Below are 22,895 nucleotides of genomic sequence, written 5' to 3' on the forward strand. Positions count from 1 at the left end.
ACTCTATCAGCCATACACAGCAATCTGCATAGCTGCATAGTGAGCCACCTAGAAGGTGCTTTGATGCCTTATGATGTGTTTGGAAAGTGCTTTACAAGTGCTACAGTACAAAACAGTGTAGGCTGCCTCATCAAAGCAGCATTCCAGTATAGGGCGGAGTTCACATTACAGATCCTAGAGACCTATTAGATACTTGGGTTCTCAGTCAGCTACCCATAATGTTTGTAAGGCCACCTCCTGAAGCATCCATTTCACAGGGGTTGTTCTTAACTACAGCATTTAAAGGCCTATCCTACTTCAGAGAGAATGATCGTTATCAACCAGGCAGTGCCTTTTCCTGCTCAACAAAACCATTACTGCCTGGTGGTTCCAGAGATTTTTGGAACTTCATGCTTCCTGCATTGGGGTGATGTTCCATGCCAGACTCCAAATAGGCTTCCTGCAGCAACACATTCCACAACGCTACGACCAGCTCTCTGAGCAAACCATATGGAATGCATCCTAGTCCATACGTCCATGGGTGTAATTTTAGAATGGTGTGGTTATTCTCCTAAGAGGAATACTCATTTCACCTAAATTTTCCCCAGGCATGTGGTCAACATTGATTCCTCAGAGTACGAGTGCAGAGCACACTGTAGCAACCTTTTCAGCATTTCCTTGTAGCCCATACACTGTCGGAACTGAAGGCAGTCGTCTTGCCGTTGAAGGCTTTTCTTCCAATGCTGAATACTGTTGTGGTTATGGTACATGCTGACAACACTACCACCTGATGTTTGCATTGGGAAAGAAGGAAACACCCATTAGCCACAGGGCTTCCTTTTGGCTATATCTCTGTGAGAGCTGTTTCTGCAACACATGAATGTGTCAGTCTGCCGCGTTGTGGGAATCAACAATTTCATAGCCCAGAGCTTAGGCAGGCATGTGAACTTGTCATCAGTGAGATATTCTCTTGTAAATCTTCTAACCTTTCCGTGAGGCGTTGTGTCAACCTATTGTAAACAGTAGGAGAATTAGTTCTCTGGGTGACAGTCTGTTGTTGGACAGGATGGGGTTGTTTCTTGTATGCCTTTGTGCTCATCCCACAGATTCTCTGAGTTCTCCTGAAGGTCTCAAAAGGCTCACAGTGCTCAGTAATCTACATGGTTTGAGCGTGGCTCAGACAGGATTGATATTCTGATCTATGCCACCTTCTACAAATAGACCTCCTCTAGAGGCAAAACTTACATTAAACAGTGAAAGGTAGATGTGCCTACAATCGCTTTGCTTCAATGCATGTTTCCTGATGAGTTAAAATGTCAGCGTCTTCTTTATCCTAAGAGCATCTTGAGGATTTGAAGGCTGCCTGAAGATGTACTATAATCGTGTATAATGGTAAATGGCTGATTTGCTGTCAATCAGTTTTAGCACAGAAAATATACTTACTTGTGCACTCAGAAAGCAGGTCTTGTCCTTTCTGTGTCACCTGGTTGAGAAAGAAATGAAGGAGCATAGCTCCAGTGTGTTTCGTGTGATTAGAGGTATCTGCTAGAACAGGCCTGAGGAATACTTCCCCATGGCTGACAAGTTCATCAAGAGGCATCTCATAACCTAATGCACGTGTTCTCTCTGGTACAGCATTCTAGTGCCCCTCAGCAAAATCATCTGATTCTTGCTAGACAGATACCCTTTGAGGATACTGTGAATCCTGTGACATTGGTCTTCTCTCATGGAAGATGGCCCTCTTACTGCTCAAAGCATTGGTCAAGTGCGTTAGCAAGACTGTTTGTTCCTCAATGCCCAACGCAATGTTTCATACACATTGGATGGTTCTCCACACTCACTACTCCTTCATTCCGAAAATGCTCTTGGAATTCCATCTAAACAGCAATATTGTTCTTGTGACCTTCTTCCCACATCCTCTTGTCCACTTGGCTGAGTAGCTTCTGCACAGTGTGCATCCACTACACATGTGTTTTCATCTCTATTAAACCAGGGATCTGCATTCACCAGACGAGCTTGTTGTTGTTTTGGGAACATTTATGCCAGTCATGCAGCTGCTAAAAGTCACGATTGCCAGATTTATATATAACCTTCTCCATCACCATTGCTATGTTCTGCATGGAACAGACGAGCTTCCATCCAGATTTGCATTTCACCAAGGCTTTAGGTGTCATTCTCCTGACATGTGCTTGTTAGAGGTACATGCTGGGTAGCTACATGGCATCACCACAAAAAGCAAAATTTGTCCTGGAATTTCTGCAAACCTTTCTTACCTAGACCTAAGCTACCTGATTCCCTCTTTCTCCCCTTCCCTTTCCTGTTCTCAGAAGCTGTGAAGTATTCCCACTGTGTGAGAATGTGAAAGAACCAGAAGTAGGATTAAGTTGCTTCATAGTATTTTAGTCTTTATGTCAATAGAGGCCCCTTCACAAAATTAAGAGGGCCGGTGAGGGAGGCATTCACTCAGGGTTGAGATCGACCTGAATATGAGATATGCAGTCATATGTCATACAGACTCTCGGAACTCTCAATTAAAAGTACTATAGAAGCAGTTTACTCTCCTTGCAGTAAGGGAAAGGAACATCTACTGGTAGATAAAGGGCAAGAGCTTTCAGAGTAGGAGTAATAGAGTCACCCAACGGATAGCTATTTACTCTTGCTACATCACATGATGGAAAGTTACAATAGGTAGCGAAGGGGAATATAGTAGTATGATAGCCCTCGTTGTTGAATTTCCGTTTTTAAAAATGTTGATAGAGCCGGGGGTTGCAGTTGTAACACCTCTGGGGGCAGTCGTTATATTTGATGCTGCTTGAGGGAACATATTTATCTCCGTGCATAGTTGTGGATTGCTGGCAGTTTCTTCTCAGTTGATTTACTAGTTGTAACTTCTGAGAATCAAATAAAGTACAAGATGTCTGGAATAGCTGCAGTTATTAACCAGTTCCTTTTCCCTGTTAGTCGACTATAGACTTGGTGATTTAGTGAATTTCCAAGATAATCAGAAATACATTCCTTACCTTGCTTACTTCTTTCTTGCTGTGTTAGTAAGGCAAGACAGGATGGATGTGCCTCCTATATAATTGTGAGTTTCCTTCCCTTTCGTTAGAACAATCAGTATTGCTCTTAAATGTTATTCTCTTTCCATTAAGCTTTATGTGATCTGCATTACAGGTACGAGGTAGATGATGAAACTTCCCCATTGGATGAGATGCCACTGATGATGTCTGAAGAAGGTTTTGAAAATGATGAAAGTGATTACCAGACGTTACCCAGAGCAAGAATTACCCAGAAAAAGAGGGGCCTTGGATGGTTTGTTTTCGGGGGCTGGCATTTTCTTTGCACAAGGTATGAAGTTCGCTTTTGTAATTAGATTTTGTGTCAGTTAAGTTACTTCAAATTCTGTATCTTTTGAACTGTTGTGGTAAATATATTATGACTCTAATTTTCACCTCTGGTTCAGAGGTTTGTGGAGATCATGATCCTATCTCTTTTGTCTTGCTAACCACTACATTTCTAAGATGAGTCTCCCTCCCAAGGGTGATATTCTGTTGCTGACCTTTAATCAGAAATACAGTAATAATTATTGCAGTTCCAAGTTATGCGTGCAGTGATGTCCGAACCACGCAGCCGTGACGATGCGTCAGTTCTGCTCGGGGATGTGCCATGCAGCAGAGGAGATGTGTCAGTTCTGCTGAGATTTACAGAGGCTGGCAAACACATTAGGGCCACTTCCTAGGGTCCAGGACTTGGGTTGGCATCACTTGGCAGGGTACTCACAGATGCCAGAGTCTAGGTGCAGGTGCAAGGTTGATGGAAGCCTGTTATGTCCCTGAGGCTTCAGATAATGAGGCCAGCCAACTAGCCCTTGGAGTCACTCTGGGTTCTGGATTCAAGAGATGCAAGTCCAGTCCGTCTTACCCAGCCAAGAGGGCAGCAAAGCAGCACAACAGGACAGCAGTTCCTTAAGAGCAGCAGTCCAGCAGAGTGGCAGACCTTTCAGCCACACAGCAGTCCTTCTTCCTGGCAGAGTATCCACAGGTCCAGAAGTGTACTGAAGAGTTGGTGTCTGAGGTCCAGTAGTTATACTCATTTGTGCCTTTGAAGTGAGGGAGAAGCATCTGGGCTGTCAATGGGCTTCTCTAAGGGTGACATATGTATTAAAAAGGAAGGTTTGGGCCTGTAAAAAGGTTTTATTTTGCAGGTCATAATGGTAATTTAAAATGGGGTACACAGGCTCTGCAATAACAGGTCTGAAGCATGTTTAAAGGGCTACTTAAAGTGGTGACACAACCAGTTCTGCAGGCCCACTGGTAAAATGTAATTTGCAGGCCCTGGGTACACGTATTACCACTTTACTAGGGACCTGTAAGTAAATTAAATATGCCAATTGGGGATAAGTCAATATTACCATGTATTAAAGAGTGAGTACATGCATTTTAGCAAATGAATTCAGCACAAAGTAGGAAGAGGAAGGAAAAAGGTTGGGGGATGACTCTTCAGGAAGGGCCAGGTCCAACAGTAACTATAACTAGCGCCCCGCCATGCACAGTTTACTCATCAATAATTTCATTGGAAATGTTGCATTGATTTTATCAATGATGTGGAAGATATCATGTGTGATGTAATATGTGCAGTAATTAGCAGTGCATGATGAGGGAGCTAGTTATAGTTACTTTAGTGCACGAGTTATAGTTTCTTAAGATAACTATACCTGGTGAATTACTGTAGGTTTTAGAGTTTAAAAAATTACGTTGTTAATGAACATTTCACCTAACTATAACGTTACATTATCCTTTGTTTTTTTCAGCGAATCTCTAGTTTTTTTTTTTTTAACGTTGGATAAAATTGTAACACCACGCATAAAGCCAGCCTCCTGCTGCGCACGAGGGGATGGCCACGGGACCTGGCTGCCAACACGATGCTGTGTACTGCCTTCAGCCTTGCGCGGAGGTGGGTTGGCCACGGGCCTGGCCTGTGGCTAGGCAGAGGCCAACCCCTGTGGCCAACCCCCAGCCTTGTCCCCCTCCACACCAAATACCCACCCTATATATAGCACCCTATTTATAAAGCAGATATCATCTTCCTCCAAAAATTACCAATAATTTCAATCAAATATGTATTTCAATAATGACTTAAAAATATTGAATAGAGTTTTATTGAACTACATGTCTGTGATTTTCTTTTTACATTGTTTTTCTTATTACATTTTGGAGTTGAAAAATGTGAAAATAAATAGAGAATATATTATTTTTTCTTTAAGAAAAAAAAATAAAAACTAATAAATCTCTGTTCTATCTTTACACATTTTACACCTCAAAAAATCCATTGGTAAATATAACCGTGTAAAGGGCTTGTATTTTATGTGATATATCTTTAAAGCATACAATTCAACAGGCCCCTATATGGCATTGCAATCACAGCTGTAGAGCAAAAGCTTCCGCCAAGGAAGTGCTTAGAAAAAATGGTAAGTTCTCCTGGGGTCATGGTTTCGATGACCGAGAAGACTTTTTTCCCCTCTAGGTTTGCCGGGAAGTTTAAAATCTTCCTACAGCCACCCCCCCACTAGACCCCGCCAACATGTGAAAACATTCTTGAGGTGATGTCCCTGTCCCTCCTCAAGAAAGAAAAACAGAAAATAGATGTATGCAGCCCTCCCAGGGCATTAATGGGCGCTTCTTGAAGCTTGAACGAGAAGTGAGTAATAAATTAGTGGTTCTGGCCATTACGAAATTATTCACTTTTGGCTTTTAAAAAAAAAATATATTTTTTTTATAAGGGACCGTGAAGGGGGGGGCTCCCGTAGCCCCGCCAGCTCCCTGCAGGCAGCCCAAGCCACCAATTAATTCTTTTAACAAAGGGGTGCTCCAGTGACCACCCTGGACACCCCACGCCATTATTATTTTTGGGCCCCAGGGTACCCGCGGCCCCAACAACATTTTCTTTTTTTTATACTAAAGTGGCAGTGCCCAACTGGGGAACGACACAGCTATTTACATTTTCATTGGTAAGTGGGGTGCCCCAGTGCCCACCCTGGGCACCCCACACACTCCGTCCCTGGTTGGGGGCTGCGTGGGGAAGCCCAGGGCCCCCGCAGCACCACCAGGTCTGCTGCTGGCACCCATTGCGAGTGCAGTGGGAGCCGGCTTTGCTCCAACCCCAAGGGAGTAGTTTTCTTTTGCTCCTGTGGGGCGGGAGCAATCAATGCATTTTGTTGTCCGAGAACGCGGGTAGAGAAATGCTTTGTTCTCCCAATGGGTTGGAGAACTTTACATTTTCCCTGCTCATGGGCAGGGAAATAGATGGTGTCCTGGGGTTGGGAGACCCTGGGACAACAGCATTGAGCCAACCCCGGGGTCCCCAGGGCCATTGGATGGCTCGGGGAGGGTGTCTGAGTGGCCTCCCCTCCCCTTTATTTGAAAGACTGGCCCAGTGGATGGGTCCTGAGGCCTCCTGTAGGCTTAGGAAGTGGGGGTTGCGCAGCCCCCCTCCCCTTCATGAAATTATGGGATATGGGTTCTCCGGGGCCTTCGTGGAGGCTTGAGGAGGGGACCATGTGCCCTCCTCCCCCTTAAATGAATGCCATTGCCTTTCCCCCAGCCCTTTTTAGTTTTAAATGCGCAGAGCCTCAGTGAATTTGCAGCAAGTTTGTTAAAAAGTAAAAAAGGATTTTTTGGTGCTTTTTCTTCGCAGAGTGATGGAGAAAGGGGCCATGGACTTCGACCTCTCAGCAAATCCTGCTGTGTGGGACTTACTGGAGTTAACAGGAGGCGGCTGTTGGCCCCCATGGACCCTCAGCATCAGCATCCAAGGAGACTTCATCCCCCATCCAGTAGTGCACCAGGCCATGTCTGCTGGGTGTCCCCAGATGGGGAAGTCTGAAAGCCCCCTTAATCCTTGCTGGCTCCCGCCTCTGGCGGGAGCTAGCATTGCTTTCAGACATAGGGAGCTGCTAAACATGCAGCCCCCTGCCTCTGAAAGCAATTCTGCTCTGCTTCCAGCAAGGGAGAGCGTTTCTGAACTCTCTTTCTAAACTCTCGTTTGCTGGAAGCGGAGCGTTTGCTGTGGCTTGGCAGGAGTGGTAAGGTTCCCACCAAACCTCAGCAAATAGCTATGTCCCAGATGTGGGCTTCCCAGGACGTAACAGGAGCCGTCCCTGGGTTGTGGCAGACCCCAGGGTCATCTATGGTTCCAAGAAGGGGAGCCGCGCAGCCACCCCTCCTTTTTTCTTGTAGGGCCTGCCAGAGGGAAGTGGCGGGGAGGTTTGTGTCCCCGTGGGTCTCCGAGGCCCCCTATTAGAAATAAAATAGCCCTGGGGAGGTGGTGGTCTCTGAGTCCCGGGGGGGTGGGGGGGTCGGACGGCCCCCCTATTTACCAATCACTGAGCCCCGGGAGGTGGTGGTCCCTGGGGCAATAATAAGCCCCAGGAGAGGGGGCTCATGAGCCCCCTCCTTTATTTTCAAAATGCCCCTGGGACCTGGCCCACCTGGGGGCTGATTATATAAGAAGCACGGAAGCCTGCGCCTCTTTTTTTTTCGGCGGAACCGTGGATCTAACGTGGCTGCTGCCAAAAATGAAACAAAAAGAGTCCTGGGGGGGTCAGAGTATTCCTACCCTGCCCCTTTGTTTTTAACCTTTTTTCGTGGGACACTGCTAAAGCCGTGTCCCAAGATGGCTGCCAACAATTCCTGGTTTGAAATGTTGGCAGCCAATCAGATCCCAGCACAAGATCAAGAGGGGTCGTGGATCCTCCGCATCCCTTTAAATAACTCCACAACTACTGAACCGATTTACACCAAATCACAAAAGGTCACTTCCCTGGACCAACATCTATCTTTCTGCCAAATTTGGTGTAATTCCATTTAGCAGTTCGGGTTGTAGCCGTGTCTAAAGTTCCCATGGCAATTAACACGAGAAATGCATGTTTTTTGACCCCCGCCGCTTTTCTTGGGCCCCACTTCACACTTCACACATCACCCTGAAACTGTTTATGCGCAGCACGAATCACAGGGAACATTTTTTGGGACACTTTTGAGTAGATTTGTCAAACGATACCAAAAATAGACCTGTCAAAAACGTTTTCCCTATGGAAACTCAGTTGTAACTATAACTACCTACTGGTAACCGGCAGTAGGTAATGTATTTTATAGTCAGGATCATGTTTCTATAGGAAATGCTTTTATTTGTGCTGCTAATAACTTTGGTGCCATTTGACGAATCGCCACAAAACTTTCCAAATAAGTGCTACCTTTGGTCTAGTTTGCGCATGGAAAATTTTCAGGGGGATCTGTCAAGCAGGGGCCGAGAAAAACAGGCGAGAAGGTCCCAAACAAGTTTTCCCCATGTCATTTTTCAAAGGAAATTTAGACACAGCTACAGACGAAACTGCTGAACAGATTTACACCAAATAGGCAGAAAGCTAAATTTTAGTTCAGAAAGAGTGTTTTTATTTCTTTTGGTGTAAATCCCTTCAGTAGTTTTGGTAAATTGAAGGTAAAAAATATTGTATATGTCACGCTGCGCAGGTTCTGCTGACTAGACAGATCTTATCCTGAGATCTGATTGGCAATCATCACCTCAACTAGTGGTAGCATCCATCTTAGGACTCTGGAATCAGTCCTGAGTCCTAGGGAAAATGCAAAACCTTTGGTTTTCTCTGTGAATTTCTAAGTTTAAAAAAAAAATATATATATATATATGTATATATATTCGCAACACAGCAAGAGTTTCCATAGGTTAAGGGTATGCGGAGATTGATCTCCTGGGGAACTAGTCCACCTGCCTGCTTCTGTGATGTACAGGTTTCAAGTTGCTTGTGCATGAAAGTGGATGCACTTATGTGCTCAAGCGTGGGGAGGCTATTCTGTATGTTCCCGTTCTTTTCTATACTCCACAGACTTCCAGCCCAGAAGAGCTTGTATGATGCAAAATGGATTTCACTTTTATTTCTTCATTTGATGGTAATTCCATTTTGATGGGTTCCAGTGTATCCCGGTTCCTTGTGCTGTCCCTCGACCTGTGCCTGCAAGGAATGAGGCAGGTATGTTCTATTGAGGTGGCAGAGCCTCGTTAGTTGGAGTTTCGAGTTAAGCTTCCCCTATGCCTTTCACAAAACTGACTAACCACATGTATATAGTGTAGACTACCTTGAACGGGAGGGGTCCCTGGTCCCATAATTAGCTGAATGTTCATGTTTAGTTGTTCAGAGTTGTGGTATGGATGATGATTTAAGATTCGGATGCCGATAAGTGATGGCTACGCACATCACGCCCATAGAACAAGCATACTTTATATCCATTCTGGAGCCAGCAGGATATTCTGTGAATTCAAAGTATATCCATCAGCAAATGAGCAGCTGTTAAGAGGTCTGTCTCCCCAGACCAATAGAGCCGCCTGTGAATCCATCTGGGAATCTTCCATTGTATAGCTTCCATGACAAGATCTCTGTTCGAAGCATCTGAGGCAGGTAGAAAAGAAAGGTCTCACCATTTATGTGCTTGAAGGTGCCCAAGAAGCTCATCTTTTTGAAGATGTATTCAGACAGACCCATATACCTGCTAAATCTGTGAGGCTGTCCCAAAGCACGGGGGTATTCCAAAGAGGGAAGGGCTCTTACAAAGGAGCAGGGCAACCATGTTCATTTACAAATAGGACTTGGTTTCTCCTTTATTTTTTTATCTCTGGTTGCAATGACTGATCTCACCTTCGTAGGTATTTCTAGGTTTACGGGCTGAAGCACTCAACTACTTTTCTTCACTGGTTTGATGTGTTTTTCATGATTGGATTGCAAAAAAGGCGTTTAAAGCCTCTGCCCTCCAGGCTAGGCTGGTATCTTCCCTAAGCGATTGAGTGGTTTGGGAGTTTGGAGCTGGGGGAAGAAACCTGTATGCAATTCTGGAGACTTGAGAATTTATTTTCTTTTTAGCTCTAAAACTGGAAGAAGGGTAGGGCAGTAAGTCACTCAGTTACTCGCACTCCTTAAGTCCAATGAAGGAATAAAATCCTTTCAGAGGTATAAATTCAGTTCTCTGTACACTCACATACGTTCTTATTTAAAAGTCTGGCTTTACTTCCTATTCACATTTCCTGCACTCCCAGTCTACAGGCGGCTTTGCAGTTATTCATGCTTGGAACTCCATTATCATGCAACCAAACAATGGACTTGCAAACATCTAACAATAAACAACACTCAGTCCAAAAAGAATTAGCCCTTCTTATGAGTCCTGTCACTGCTTTCTTATATTGAAAAATCAACGCTGGTTTTGGCACCTTATATTACTTGCCCTCAAGTAAGCTTTCCCTGATTGTGTCAGTACAGTTTGCTTTATATTCTAAGGCTTGTTTAATTCAGTACCTACAAGTTACAACAGTGTAAGAAGAAACCCCATCTACTTTGTAAATCTAAAGCCGACTATATGACATTTTAAAATACAGATGGCACTTATCTTTGCATTGCACACTTTCACCATTTTTCAGCACTGTCCTCCAGTTCATTTTTTTTTTTTTTTTTTTTTTTAAACGTATTTTTATTGCAGAATTAAGTATGAGAACTCCATAATAGCGACCCATGCCCACAATGTGTCTCATAGCCCCCGCATCATTGTAACACTTTACACAGCCATTCAGCCCACATCCCGGAGGCTGGGCGGCACAACATTACCAGCCCCTGAGTATCATAACCATCCTGGCACAATAGAGCAGGTAAATCTCCCATGGCAACATCTGCTTTTCTCCCATCCGCCTCAGTCCCCAGCTGTCCGTCAGTATATTAATACAACACCCCGAAAACTCCCCCCTTCCCCATCCTCCCACCCACCCATTACTGCGGGCGGGGGCCCCGATCATGAAATCTAGCTTACTATTGCTACTGCTACCGGTTGTTCGCCTGTGGCCCCTAGGCCTCGTGGAGCCCTTCCTTCCCGGTCCTCCTGCTCAGTGCTCTCCAGCCGGTAATCTTTCATAGCCTGTACTATCTCACTGTCCTCCAGTTCATGTACTGCTTTCTTCTTCATGAACACAAAATACAAAAGCACAAAAATATTGTGGATACACATAGATATTAAAAGTCCTATTAATCACTAGTACTTTACTATCTAATAAGATATGTTTTTACCTTACTCTTGGAACTGGAACAACACTAGAGGGTTATGTATATTGCATTACCGTTTACATGCTATACAAATGGTGGGGCCAACATCTAGAGGCGAAGACGACAGAACGAACATAAGAACACAATTCTGAAACTTGTAAACTACAAAAGGTTTAAAGTGATACAGATAGGTGTCCCATTTTGTGTGCTACCTGAACTCACCTAATATCCCTTCATGCAGTGTCTCAATTACATGAATCATCTGTAGGTCGACTCAAACATGACAATATCATCACTTGAAAGAATTGCTTAGTATTTTCCTTTTTACAGCACCAGTTTGCTGTGCATACTACATAGCCAAATAAAATAAAGTCCTAATTTTACTTTAAATAGCATTATCCCCTCATTCAGCATATCGGACATTTTAGATGCATTATCTTGTCTTATCGGGGAGCACGAATTCCACGTGCATAACTGTACCTGATTATACATACTTATTCTCAATTATTTCTTCTGATTAACAGGGCTTGAATGTTCTCATGACCACCTCCTCAGAATTACAGAGCAGCACCTGACTTCACACTCCATTATGACATTGAGCATAAAGTCGCATAATTTGATGCCATATCGGACTAGTCTAATCCACCAAGAAATACTTGCCATTTGTACATAAAGCACAATGATTACTATGAAGCAATTGAGCTGTTTTGTGTTTAGGTGACCATATAGTATGCTTTGTATTAAAAACATATTAAGTTGAAATAACTATAAATTGATTCAGCCCAGTTGTGAGAAGTTATTACATTTATCCTCTGTAATCTAGTCCTTTTCAAAGTCCTGTTCCTGGTGACATTATTCTATTTTTTTTTTAACAGTTTTTATTGATTTTGATACACATTTAGCATGGACACACGAATTGTGAGGAGCAGTGCTTAACATTACAAAATTGCACATTTTACAGATTGAAGCAGCCTTGGGGGCGGATCGGATTTCTGTCTGCCTTTGGGTCCCACCCTGCTGTCTCTTTTGTGTCCTCTCCCGCTTCCAACCCATAATGGGTCATCCAGGGGGACCAGATCTTTTTGAACTTTTGAGGGCAGCCTATAGCTTTGTAGGTCACTCTTTCTGCCACCATATACATATCCATACTGGCTTTCCACTCTGTAAGAGAGGGGAGAGTTGGGGCTCCCTAATGACGGGCTATGTCTCTTTTAGCCCCTACTAGCCCCAGGTTGCATAGCAGGAGTTTGCTACGTGGCAAGTCTATTTCAGTGGGGATACCCAGTAAAATATATTGGGGGTCTAATTTGAGCTGTGAATTGAGAATTGCATTCCGTTCTCCCATTATGCGTGAACAGTAGTCTCTAATATTGCTACATTCCCAAAGTGTATGTATGTTGTGTCCTGGCGAGCTTTACAGCGTAGGCAATTGGGTGTGTCTGCTTTTGCCATAGTGTGTAGACGTGATCTATCATAGTACACCCTGTGAAAGATTTTAAACTGTATTAGTCGGAGTTTCTATTTTATAGCCACCTCTCTTGGGTGCATCAGGGCCGCCTTCCAGTCAATAGCCTCCATTGGCCCTGTGGTGTCCTCCTATTTGGCTCTGAGAGGTCCCAGTTTATCTGGGATATTGTTCAGTAGTGTTTTATATGTCCAGGAGATGGCTTTATTGCAGATCTCTTCTTGTAGGAGCCTGCCCTCAAGAGGGACAAATTCTGGAATACTTGCCGCCTCTATTCCTTCTGCCCTCCGTGCGTGTTTCAGCCTGAGGTATGCATAGCGCTGATTGTTATGTAGTTGGTATGTAGCCTGTAATGTATCGAAGGAGGCAAGGGTGCCTCATTCTAGGAGATCTCCCAGTTTGGAGATTCCAATCATGTCCTATTGTCTGAGACCCTGGAGTTTACTAAATTCCCGTAGCCTTGTCCCTTCCCACAGGGCAGTCTCCCTCGAAATGTTGGCGTCCCACTTCATTTGCCTTCCTGCCCCTTTCTATTACTCTCTGGGTGGCTGGCAGCAATTGGCTGACGCCCTTACCTCCATATAGATAGTGTAGGTAGGTGTGATTGCTAAATTGAAGCAGTTCCAATGCATATGTGGGGTGGTCTCCTGTAGCATGCCCCCATTCATTAAGGACTATTAGGTGGGCACCCTTTTAATATGCTCGTACGTCTGGTAGTGCAAGGCCCCCGTTGTACTGAGTACGCTGTAATGTTTGCTATGCCACTCTTGGATGCGCCCCGTCCCATCGGAGCATGCACAATTCACTATTTATTGTTGCGAAGATTGTCTTGGGTATCTTACTATACATATTTTTTAACATGTATAGCAGCTTTGGAAGCTTAATCATTTTAAAAATGGCTGCCCTGACCATTATTGTCAGTGGAAGCCATCTCCATCGTCCTACATCTTCCTGAAATATTTTTAAGACCTTTGTGATGTTCTGCGCTATGTTCACTGCCTCGTTAGTAGTAATGTAAAGGCCTAGGTATCGAAATCCTCCCTGGACTACCTGTAAACACCCCGGGATGGCTTGACTCTCAGTGAGTCCCCCTATTGAGTATAAACTGGACTTGTCCCAGTTAATGCAGTATCCAGCGTGGCTGCCATATTCTCCAACTACAGCTAAGATCGTCAGGAGTGTCCTGGCTGGATCAGTGACATAAAGGAGGATGGCATCCGCAAAAAGTGAAATCCGCTCATCTCACAGGACCTCTTTATCATCTTGAAATCCACTTATATCTGGATGGGACCTAATCACACAGGCCAACAGTTCTAGCACCAGTCCGAACAGGAATGGGGACAGGGGGCATCCCTGTCTAGTACCCCTCCGCACCGGCCAAGTTGCCCCATTAACTCGAACTCTGGCCTCTTGATTTTGTCCAGTAATGTTACTCAAGCTGTGAAGACTGGGTTCCCTCTTCCTGCGCTGCCAAGAACATAGTTAAAAGGTGGGGACCCAGGAGGCTTGCATTATGTATGAAGAATTCAGCAGGTAATCCATTGGGGCCCGGGGTTTTCCCTCTTGTCTGCTTGCCGATGGCATCAATCACTTCTTCTAGGGTCAGTTCCTTCTCTAACATGTCCCTGTCTTCAAGAGAAAGTGTGGGCGTGTATATTGTGAATTTAGGTGTCCTCTACTAGCTGCCTATCCCTGTATAGTCCTGTGTAGTGTTAGGCAAAGGTGTCCGTAATGTCCTGGGCTTTTGTGTGTATCATGTCTTGATCATGTATGGCGGCTACCCACCTCGTCTCTCTCTCTTTTTGGCTTAACCGGGCCAAAAGCTTTCCTGCTCTGTCTCCTGCTTCGTATAATTTATGTTGGGTAGCTTGGATTTGGGCTTTTGCTTCTTGATTTACCAGGGCTCTGTATTTCCCCCATGCTATCTCCACCAAGCGTAGTGTGTGCTGGTCAGTATCTGGGCCTATGTCTCTCTTGAGCTCCAACAACATACGCTCCAGGGTTTTGACCTCCCCAGTCGATTCTCTCTTTTTATTCACTAAGATATTTTGTGCCCTATCCCATATAACTGTCTTGGAAGCTTCCCAGAGGGTGGTTGCCGATGCCATTGATCCCTTAATCTCCTTAAAGTACAGCTCTGTGGCAGTCCTTTTTTCATTTGCAGCCTCCCTGTCCTTTAGGGCCCATGTACTGAGTCTCCATCCCTGTCGTCCTATGGCCGCTCTACCTCCTACTGTCAGCCAGAGCAGTGAGTGGTCAGATATGCCTCTAGCCAAATATTCCACTCTATCTACTGCCTTCACTTCTCCTGCCTAGGCAAAGAGGTAGTCTAGTCTTGAGAACACCGATGGGCCACTGAGAAATAGGAATATGTTCGGTCATTCGGATGATGCCTACGCCACATGTCGGTTAGGCCAAGCATTTCTTGGAATTTAGCTAAGTGGGTATGGCTGTGTAACTCCGGATTGGCACTTGTGCGATCCACGAGTGGATCTACTACATCTTTAAGTCTCCCCCCTATAATATGTGTGGAGGGTCTCGATTCTAGGAGTATCACGGCTACTTTATCTAGTGTGTATCTTTGCAACCTCAGGGATGCATATAAATTCATCAGCATGAAGTCTCAACGACCCCATGTCCCTTGTACCGCAGCAAATGTACCATTAGGATCTATCCATGTTTTGGTAATCTGAAAGGGGGGTGTCTTCCTAATTAATAATACCACCCTTCTCGAGCCTGTAGAGAATCCTGCGTGTGTGAGTGTGGTATAGGGACCCCTTCCCAGGAATGTGCAATGTGTGCCCATTAAGTGAGTCTCCTGTAGGAAGACAATATTTAGTTTGAGTCGTTTGAGGTATCTAGTGGCCAACCCCCTCTTAATTTTGTTCCCCAATCCGTTGACGTTCCACGTCATTCCGTGTACTTCCCTTCACTCTTTGCTAGTGTGGTTTTTCCCTGTGATTCCTCTGGTGTGATGTGTTACAGCTATGGCTTCTTCTGTCTCTGCCCCTGCTTTCGGTATCCTTTCAGTCTCTTCTAGCAATCATCTTCATTTGAACATAGCTTATCCATGAATAACTCCCTACATGTAAAATGAACCCCCCCACCCTACTCTCTTCCTTTACCCCCGCTGCCCCCGGATCGTCAACATGACAACTGTGGCACAGGTAAGTATAAGAGGTCTGTTCCCCCCCCCACTCAAAAAAATGAACTATAAATCACTTGCTATATTTCCACTATAGGCTCCACCGACTGTTGGGCAGAATGTTATCTTATCTTGTGGGCCTTTAGTGGTGGCTTACTGTCTTTTGGTGGCTGTCTTTCCCCTGCATCTCAGCCTTCGCCACCACCTTTGCCTTGTTGCTGCCGCTGGATCGTTGGCGCTGCAAGGTCTAGGCCTGAGTCTTCTATTTGGTGAATGTCCTTGAGGAGCTGATGGTCACTGTCCACATCCACCGCGTATTCTCTTTCCGACGGTTCGGAGGCTCCTTGCTCTCGGTTTGAGTGTAGTAGTTGCTTAGTGTTTCTTCTTGAGATTTCTTCTTCCGATTCTGAATTCTCCGTCTTTTCATTTGAGACCTGTCTGGCAAGGTATGGAGTTCCGGTGTAGGTCTCCTGCGAAGTTGTCCGGTGCCGCAACCTTTTTCCTCTGGATCTACCGGAGCTCGAACTCCCCGGTTTCTCTGTTTGAGGTGTACCGCTCTGTCCCGGATGGCGTCTCGTGGGGGGGCATTCCTCGATCCAGGCCCACGCCGCTTCTGGGCTCTGGAAGAATTGTGTAGTGCCCTGGAAGATTACTTTCAGTTTTGCCGGAAAAAGGAGCATTTATTGGATCTCCAGTGTTCTCGGTTTTGCCTTAACCGCGTTGAAACTTCGTTGCTGTTTTTGTACTTCTTGGGAGTAATCAGGGAAGACCATTATTCGTGTGTTGGCATGTTTAATTTCTTCTCTTTGTTTCAGCTCCCGAAGTATTAAGTTGCGGTCTTGAAAGTTCAAAAATGGCATTATACCAAATGATGTTGCTTAAAAATCCAGAACTGGCCAAGGTTGTGAAACATGCAAGATTCGGTTTCACAGTCCAACTTTTATTCTTTGCATTTTTGTCCTTATGTTTTTACATTTTGTGCTACAAACAAAGAACTGAAAGCCCTTAAGCCCACCAAAAAAGAGAACAAGGCAATCTACCAAAGTCTGTTAATGGTTAACTTTCTAATCCTCAAACTCCACCACAACACAATGTTCTGCTTCCTGATTCATAGGAAAACCGGACATGACGACAAGACAAGCAAGAGAGTGAGGGAGGGTGAGAGCGGTATTCGGACCGCAGAGCACTCTTCGGCCAAGGTACTTCATTGGGGCCGAGACAACCTCGACAACTGCACCTCCCCCCTCCTCTCACAGGGCTACTGCCAAGCTGCCACAAGCGCTACAGTTGTAGTCGGCTTCAGGGAGCGTGAGCCCTGTGACCCCCACGGAAGCGGCCCGGTTAGTACTCGTGCCATCTCCTGGAGTCATTGCCCCCCAGCGGTGTTTAAAACAAAGACCGCAGCCGCCAGAGGCCTACTGGCGGTTGTGGACACTGGTCTTAGGATTTTCACGGGCCTGCAAGACATCATGGCGATCGGGAGGTAAGTCGCACCCCCACCTGCGCTTCTGTACATAGCCTGCATTACGCTCCCTAACCAGCAGGTATTCATGAAGAAGTTTCCCCCTTATCTTTCTTTGGCTACTGGCGATACAAGTTTGGCTCTTCCCCTGGGTGCGCCTAGGAGGAAGTGGGAGACATCAGGAGTATTCAGGAGGTGGTCTCGAAGCTTGTTGCGTGACAGGTAGAAAGGAGGAAATTGCCATATCTACAGAGATATGACACTCTCCTCCTCTCTCCCTAGCACCTGCACGGTATTTTGCTGCAGAGTGCCAGACACACACCTTTGCACCACAGTGCAAAGGTGTCTGCGTGAGTCTAGCATAATGGTAGGTGATGTCAAGGTTAAGAATAAATAGAGTATAGCACAGTCACAACAGTCTCAATAACTACAGAATGTCAACTAGGGCTATTACTTTGAAAAGAGAATAAGTGGATTTAATTTATCATATAAGCAATAACAAAACTAATTTAAAGAGATTACACAAATCGCGGATCTTCAATGCTGAGCACTTAAGTTACACACAAACTTTAGATTTTGTTGTTGCTGTAATGTTTATAATCAATGTGTTGTTCGTAAACCTCTTAAGAAATATAAGCTTTGCAGTCCTCTCACAGGAAACAATGCACTAATGCCGTCTGGCGCAGGTGGGGATCATGACGCCGATCACCTTCCTCCCTAAAACAAGCATTGGCATAGCCAATAGGTCTCGCCTTTGGGACCTTATAAGTATTTAACCATGCAACAGTTAATGTTGTTGCACCAAGGATATTGTGCTGCATAACTAAATACGTATAAGGTCCCAAAAGCGAGACCTATTGGCTATGCCAATGCTTGTTTGTATTGGTGCCTAAACATTGGACTGTTCTTCTCCTTAAAGTAGTCGCTACGTACTCTTTCCTTATTTAAACATGGTTTAAAGAATGCAGTATTCTGTTGACCCAGTAACATGTTTCTTTGGAAATTCTTCATTTTATGTTGCAACTGTGTAAATGTCTTATTTTGGCAATTTGCATTGAAATCATTAATTCACTCTGTAATGGAAACCAATGTGTGGCACTGTGTACCTAATCATTTAACAAGTACACACAATTGAAATGTATGATTATCCAAAGTACTTGCCTAGCACGCATGTACACAGACCCTGGTCAGGACGCTTTTGGGATTGTAACTTTTTATTGATTTCAGAAAGGGGAATAAGAAACAACAGCTGTCGCCTACATCCATTGGCCGGCAAGGAATAAGCAATAAAGTATTGATTCAGTTTACATCATCCTGCACCTACATCCATAGGCCGGTGCAGTATTCATGAGATCAAACAGAAATTGAGGGAATGGGGGGGGGTAATAAGAGGGAACATAATCCAGACCTACCTCAAACCTTATACAAAAGACAACGTGTGCTCAGATTGCTTAGTTGTAGACTCTTTCATTTTCCCGTGGGTCAGGGAGGTGTAATCTGCAGTGTGCGTAGGTATATTGGGCAGGTTGATTGTTGAAATTCTCCCAAGAGGTGTGTAATACAGGGGCCCCATTGTTTCTCGAATTTGGGTAATGTGTGATTAACCGTAGCTGTTAATTTTTCCATCCCTTATAGGTCCCACAGTTTATGGAGCCAGTCCGCGCGGGGCAGAATCACATCCGTGCCCCTTTTGGACAACAGGACTTGCTTCACAGCAAACAGCGCCAGTGTGATAGCTTTACCCCGTTCGGAGTGTAAGGGATAGGTTAAGGCGTTTGTCAATGCCAATAGGATGTAGGCTGGATAGCAGGTATTTCGGTGTTGAACATTGTGTCAATGTCAGTCTGGACTTCAGAACAATACCAGTGGCGCTTGGGGCAGTGCCACAGTAGGTGGGTGAGCGTGCCTGAGTGAACGCAGTGCCTCCAGCACCTTTTATCCGGCCTCCCCCTCTGCCACTGAGCCAAGCGAGCCGGGGTATAATACAAGTAATGTGCTAATTTTAATAAAGTTTCCTTACCCGCGTCACTTGTGGCGGATGTGCGTGCTCAGTGCAGAACGTCTAGCCACTCCTTGTCTGTGAAACTGCGTTCGCATTCCTGCTCCCATCTCTTTCGAGCTGGAGTGCGTAGCGGCGTAGGCAGGGTATTTAAAAAGGAGTAAATATCAGATAGAATATGAGAGCCGTCCTTACGAGTGAAAAGCCAGCGTTCAAACAACGTTAGCCTTCTGCTAGCATGTGGCTTAACCGTAGGTAAAGACACCCAGTGCAGGACCGCTAAGTAATGCCAATGTTCTGAGTCCACGAGCCCAAAGTTCTGCTGGAGGACCTTAAAATCCAACAGGCCTTGCATATCAAACAGGTCCCCAACCTGCTTACATTGTGCTTCCTGCCAGTACGCAAACACTTTCTCCGACATCGCCGGAGGGAAGTCCGGATTCCCTATGATGGGCATAAGTGGTGAAATACATGTGGAAAGTTGGTAGGAGGAGCACACATTGTCCCAGACCCCAACAGTTGCCCTAACCACCGGCGAAATATATATACCAGGTGGGCGATATTTACGCTGTAGCCACGGGATATTCCAGGTATGGAGGCCGGCTACTGCCTTGTCCAGGAAGCACCAGTGTTTTCAGTCATCAGATGCTGCCATTCGACTATATATCGTAGCTGAGCGGCCTGATAATATTTCTTCAAGTTTGGTATTCCCAATCCCCCTTTGGCCAGCGGCAGCTTTGTGTGCTCCTTCGCCATCCGAGCCCGCTTACCGGCCCATATGAAGGTCTCCAGTGCATCCTGCAATTTCCGCAAGATAGCAGGGGGCGGCGGCAACGGCATCACCTGCATCAGATAGAGAATTTTCAGTAACAGGGTCATTTTCACAGCCGCGATGCGGCCCACACAAGAGAGGGGGCCCCGCCATGATTGAATGAGGGATCTCACGGTACGCAGCAGAGCCTCGTAATTATGAGTGATAAATCTTTTTATTGTGAGTAGTATTTGAATGCCCAGATATTGGATACCCTGCTGTGACCATTGAAAGGGAAATGTGGCTTCTAAGTTGGCTTGCTCCGCTCGTGGTATAGTGATGTTCAGGGCTTGTGTCTTGGCTGTGTTCACCTTAAAGCCGGAGACTTCTCCAAACCGAGCCAATTCTTCTATGAGGGGAGGTAAGGAGCCACGCGGATAAGTGACAAGACGTGATAAGACATCGTCCGCTTATAGGGCTATTTTGTGGGATTGGCCCCCCCATCCATACGCCCTCTATCTGTGGGTGACGGCGGATGCATTCCGCCAGGAGCTCCCTGTAGAGCGCAAATAGAAGGGGCAAAAGAGAGCAACCTTGGTGTGTCCCCCTTGCGACCAGGAAGATCGGAGATTGCATGTTGTTTACCCTCAACCGCACTTTAGGGATTGCATAACCCGCCCGACCCAACGCTTGAACCTGGGTCCGAAGCTCACCGCTTTCAGCACCCCATGTAAGAAGGGCCAATGAACGTGGTTCTCCAGCTCTTTCACACTGGCTTCGAGTGCAGCTCGCTTCGAAGCCCGGTCCCTGTTAAGCCTTGCCGCTGTTGCAATGTATGTCCCTCTAACGACTGCCTTAAGGGCTTCCTAAAGTGTCATAATCGCGGTGTCTGGTGTGTCGTTGAGGGAAATATATTCTACTATAGCCTTCTCTACCTCCTTCCCCGCAGCATCATAAGTTAGCAGTTTAGGATTAAGGCGTCACATTTTAGTGCTCTGGTGTGCAGCCGGAAGGGGAATATCTAACTGAATCGGGGCATGGTCAGATATGGCTGCCATGTCAATCGTGTCTCCAACGACTCTCGGGCACAAAGGGGCCAAAACTAGGAAATAATCTATTCTAGCGTGAGATTGGTGGGCTGCAGAGAAGAATGAGTATGACCGCGATTGGGGATTCATTGCCCGCCAAATATCAATAAGCCCTGCCTCCGCAATCCAGCTTACCCCCTGTGGAGAGAACATCCCCATAGGCCCTGAACGAGAAGGGGGCCTATCTATAGAGCGCCAATAACCAAATAGAAGTCACCCCCTACTACCAGGTTGGGATCTGGAGACGCCAGTACTTCACCTAGTGCCTGGCGAATAAAGGGTTCCTGATTTTCATTGGGAGCATAGACGGTAGCTATAGTGAATGTGTGGTAGGCCAAAGAGATCCTCAGATATAGCAGCCGCCCCGGGAGCTCAGATTGTACCCCTTCAACCCGCCCTTTAAAGTGCGTGGCCACAAGTATCGCTACTCCTGCTTTCTTCCCTATCCCGGGGACCAATACTGGCGATCAAACCACCGCGATCGCATTCTGTGGGAGTCCTGTTTCAACAGGTGTGTCTCTTGTAGGAGGCAAAGATCACATCAGGCCGCCCTAAGCCGGTTGAGTATTGCTACTCTTTTAGCCGGTGAATTGAGACCCCTGTGCCCCCACAGCCGGTCGCTCCCCCTCACTGCTCTGCCTACCTGTCGCTGCCTGGCACCTGCCCACCCTGTTACCTCCGCCTGACGCCACTCACCTGGTTCACACCGCTGCCGCCTCCTGCCTCCTGCCTCCTGCCTGTCGCTTCCTGCCGCTGCTGCCCCTTCTCGCCCGCTGACCTCCGACGCTGCCCCGGTGACTTCCGCTCCGTTTTTTCCCGCCGTTTTCGCCACCGCTGACCCGCTCTCCTCCTTCCCGCTCCCGCCTGCAGTCCCCGCCTCCCCCCACTGCCCATTGGACAACCCGCTCCCGCCTCCCAGCTGCCCTCCCTCCCGGCTCCTTATTTAAAGGGACAGTAGCGGGCTGGTCAGTGTGACCCCTGTGCCCCCACAGCCGGTCGCTCCCCCTCACTGCTCTGCCTACCTGTCGCTGCCTGGCACCTGCCCACCCTGTTACCTCCGCCTGACGCCACTCACCTGGTTCACGCCGCTGCCGCCTCCTGCCTCCTGCCTCCTGCCTGTCGCTTCCTGCCGCTGCTGCCCCTTCTCGCCCGCTGACCTCCGACGCTGCCCCGGTGACTTCCGCTCCGTTTTTTCCCGCCGTTTTCGCCACCGCTGACCCGCTCTCCTCCTTCCTGCTCCCGCCTGCAGTCCCCGCCTCCCCCCACTGCCCATTGGACAACCCGCTCCCGCCTCCCAGCTGCCCTCCCTCCCGGCTCCTTATTTAAAGGGACAGTAGCGGGCTGGTCAGTGTGACCCCTGTGCCCCCACAGCCGGTCGCTCCCCCTCACTGCTCTGCCTACCTGTCGCTGCCTGGCACCTGCCCACCCTGTTACCTCCGCCTGACGCCACTCACCTGGTTCACGCCGCTGCCGCCTCCTGCCTCCTGCCTCCTGCCTGTCGCTTCCTGCCGCTGCTGCCCCTTCTCGCCCGCTGACCTCCGACGCTGCCCCGGTGACTTCCGCTCCGTTTTTTCCCGCCGTTTTCGCCACCGCTGACCCGCTCTCCTCCTTCCCGCTCCCGCCTGCAGTCCCCGCCTCCCCCCACTGCCCATTGGACAACCCGCTCCCGCCTCCCAGCTGCCCTCCCTCCCGGCTCCTTATTTAAAGGGACAGTAGCGGGCTGGTCAGTGTGACCCCTGTGCCCCCACAGCCGGTCGCTCCCCCTCACTGCTCTGCCTACCTGTCGCTGCCTGGCACCTGCCCACCCTGTTACCTCCGCCTGACGCCACTCACCTGGTTCACGCCGCTGCCGCCTCCTGCCTCCTGCCTCCTGCCTGTCGCTTCCTGCCGCTGCTGCCCCTTCTCGCCCGCTGACCT

At 47.0% G+C, this 22,895-nt stretch overlaps 1 protein-coding gene across 2 annotated transcripts in view; it reads left to right on the plus strand.

Moving 5' to 3' along the window:
• ATP9B (ATPase phospholipid transporting 9B) overlaps positions 1–22,895 on the plus strand; it is a 2,296,170-nt gene that overhangs the window by 263,620 nt on the left and 2,009,655 nt on the right. For both annotated transcript variants that reach the window (XM_085605931.1, XM_085605930.1), the window contains exon 2: positions 3,154–3,327. In XM_085605931.1, the coding sequence (XP_085462057.1) occupies positions 3,154–3,327 (174 nt within the window). The remainder of the gene's footprint in view (positions 1–3,153; positions 3,328–22,895) is intronic.

Source organism: Triturus cristatus, chromosome 5_1 (genome assembly GCF_964204655.1).
Source record: "Triturus cristatus chromosome 5_1, aTriCri1.1, whole genome shotgun sequence".
NCBI lineage: Eukaryota > Metazoa > Chordata > Amphibia > Caudata > Salamandridae > Triturus > Triturus cristatus.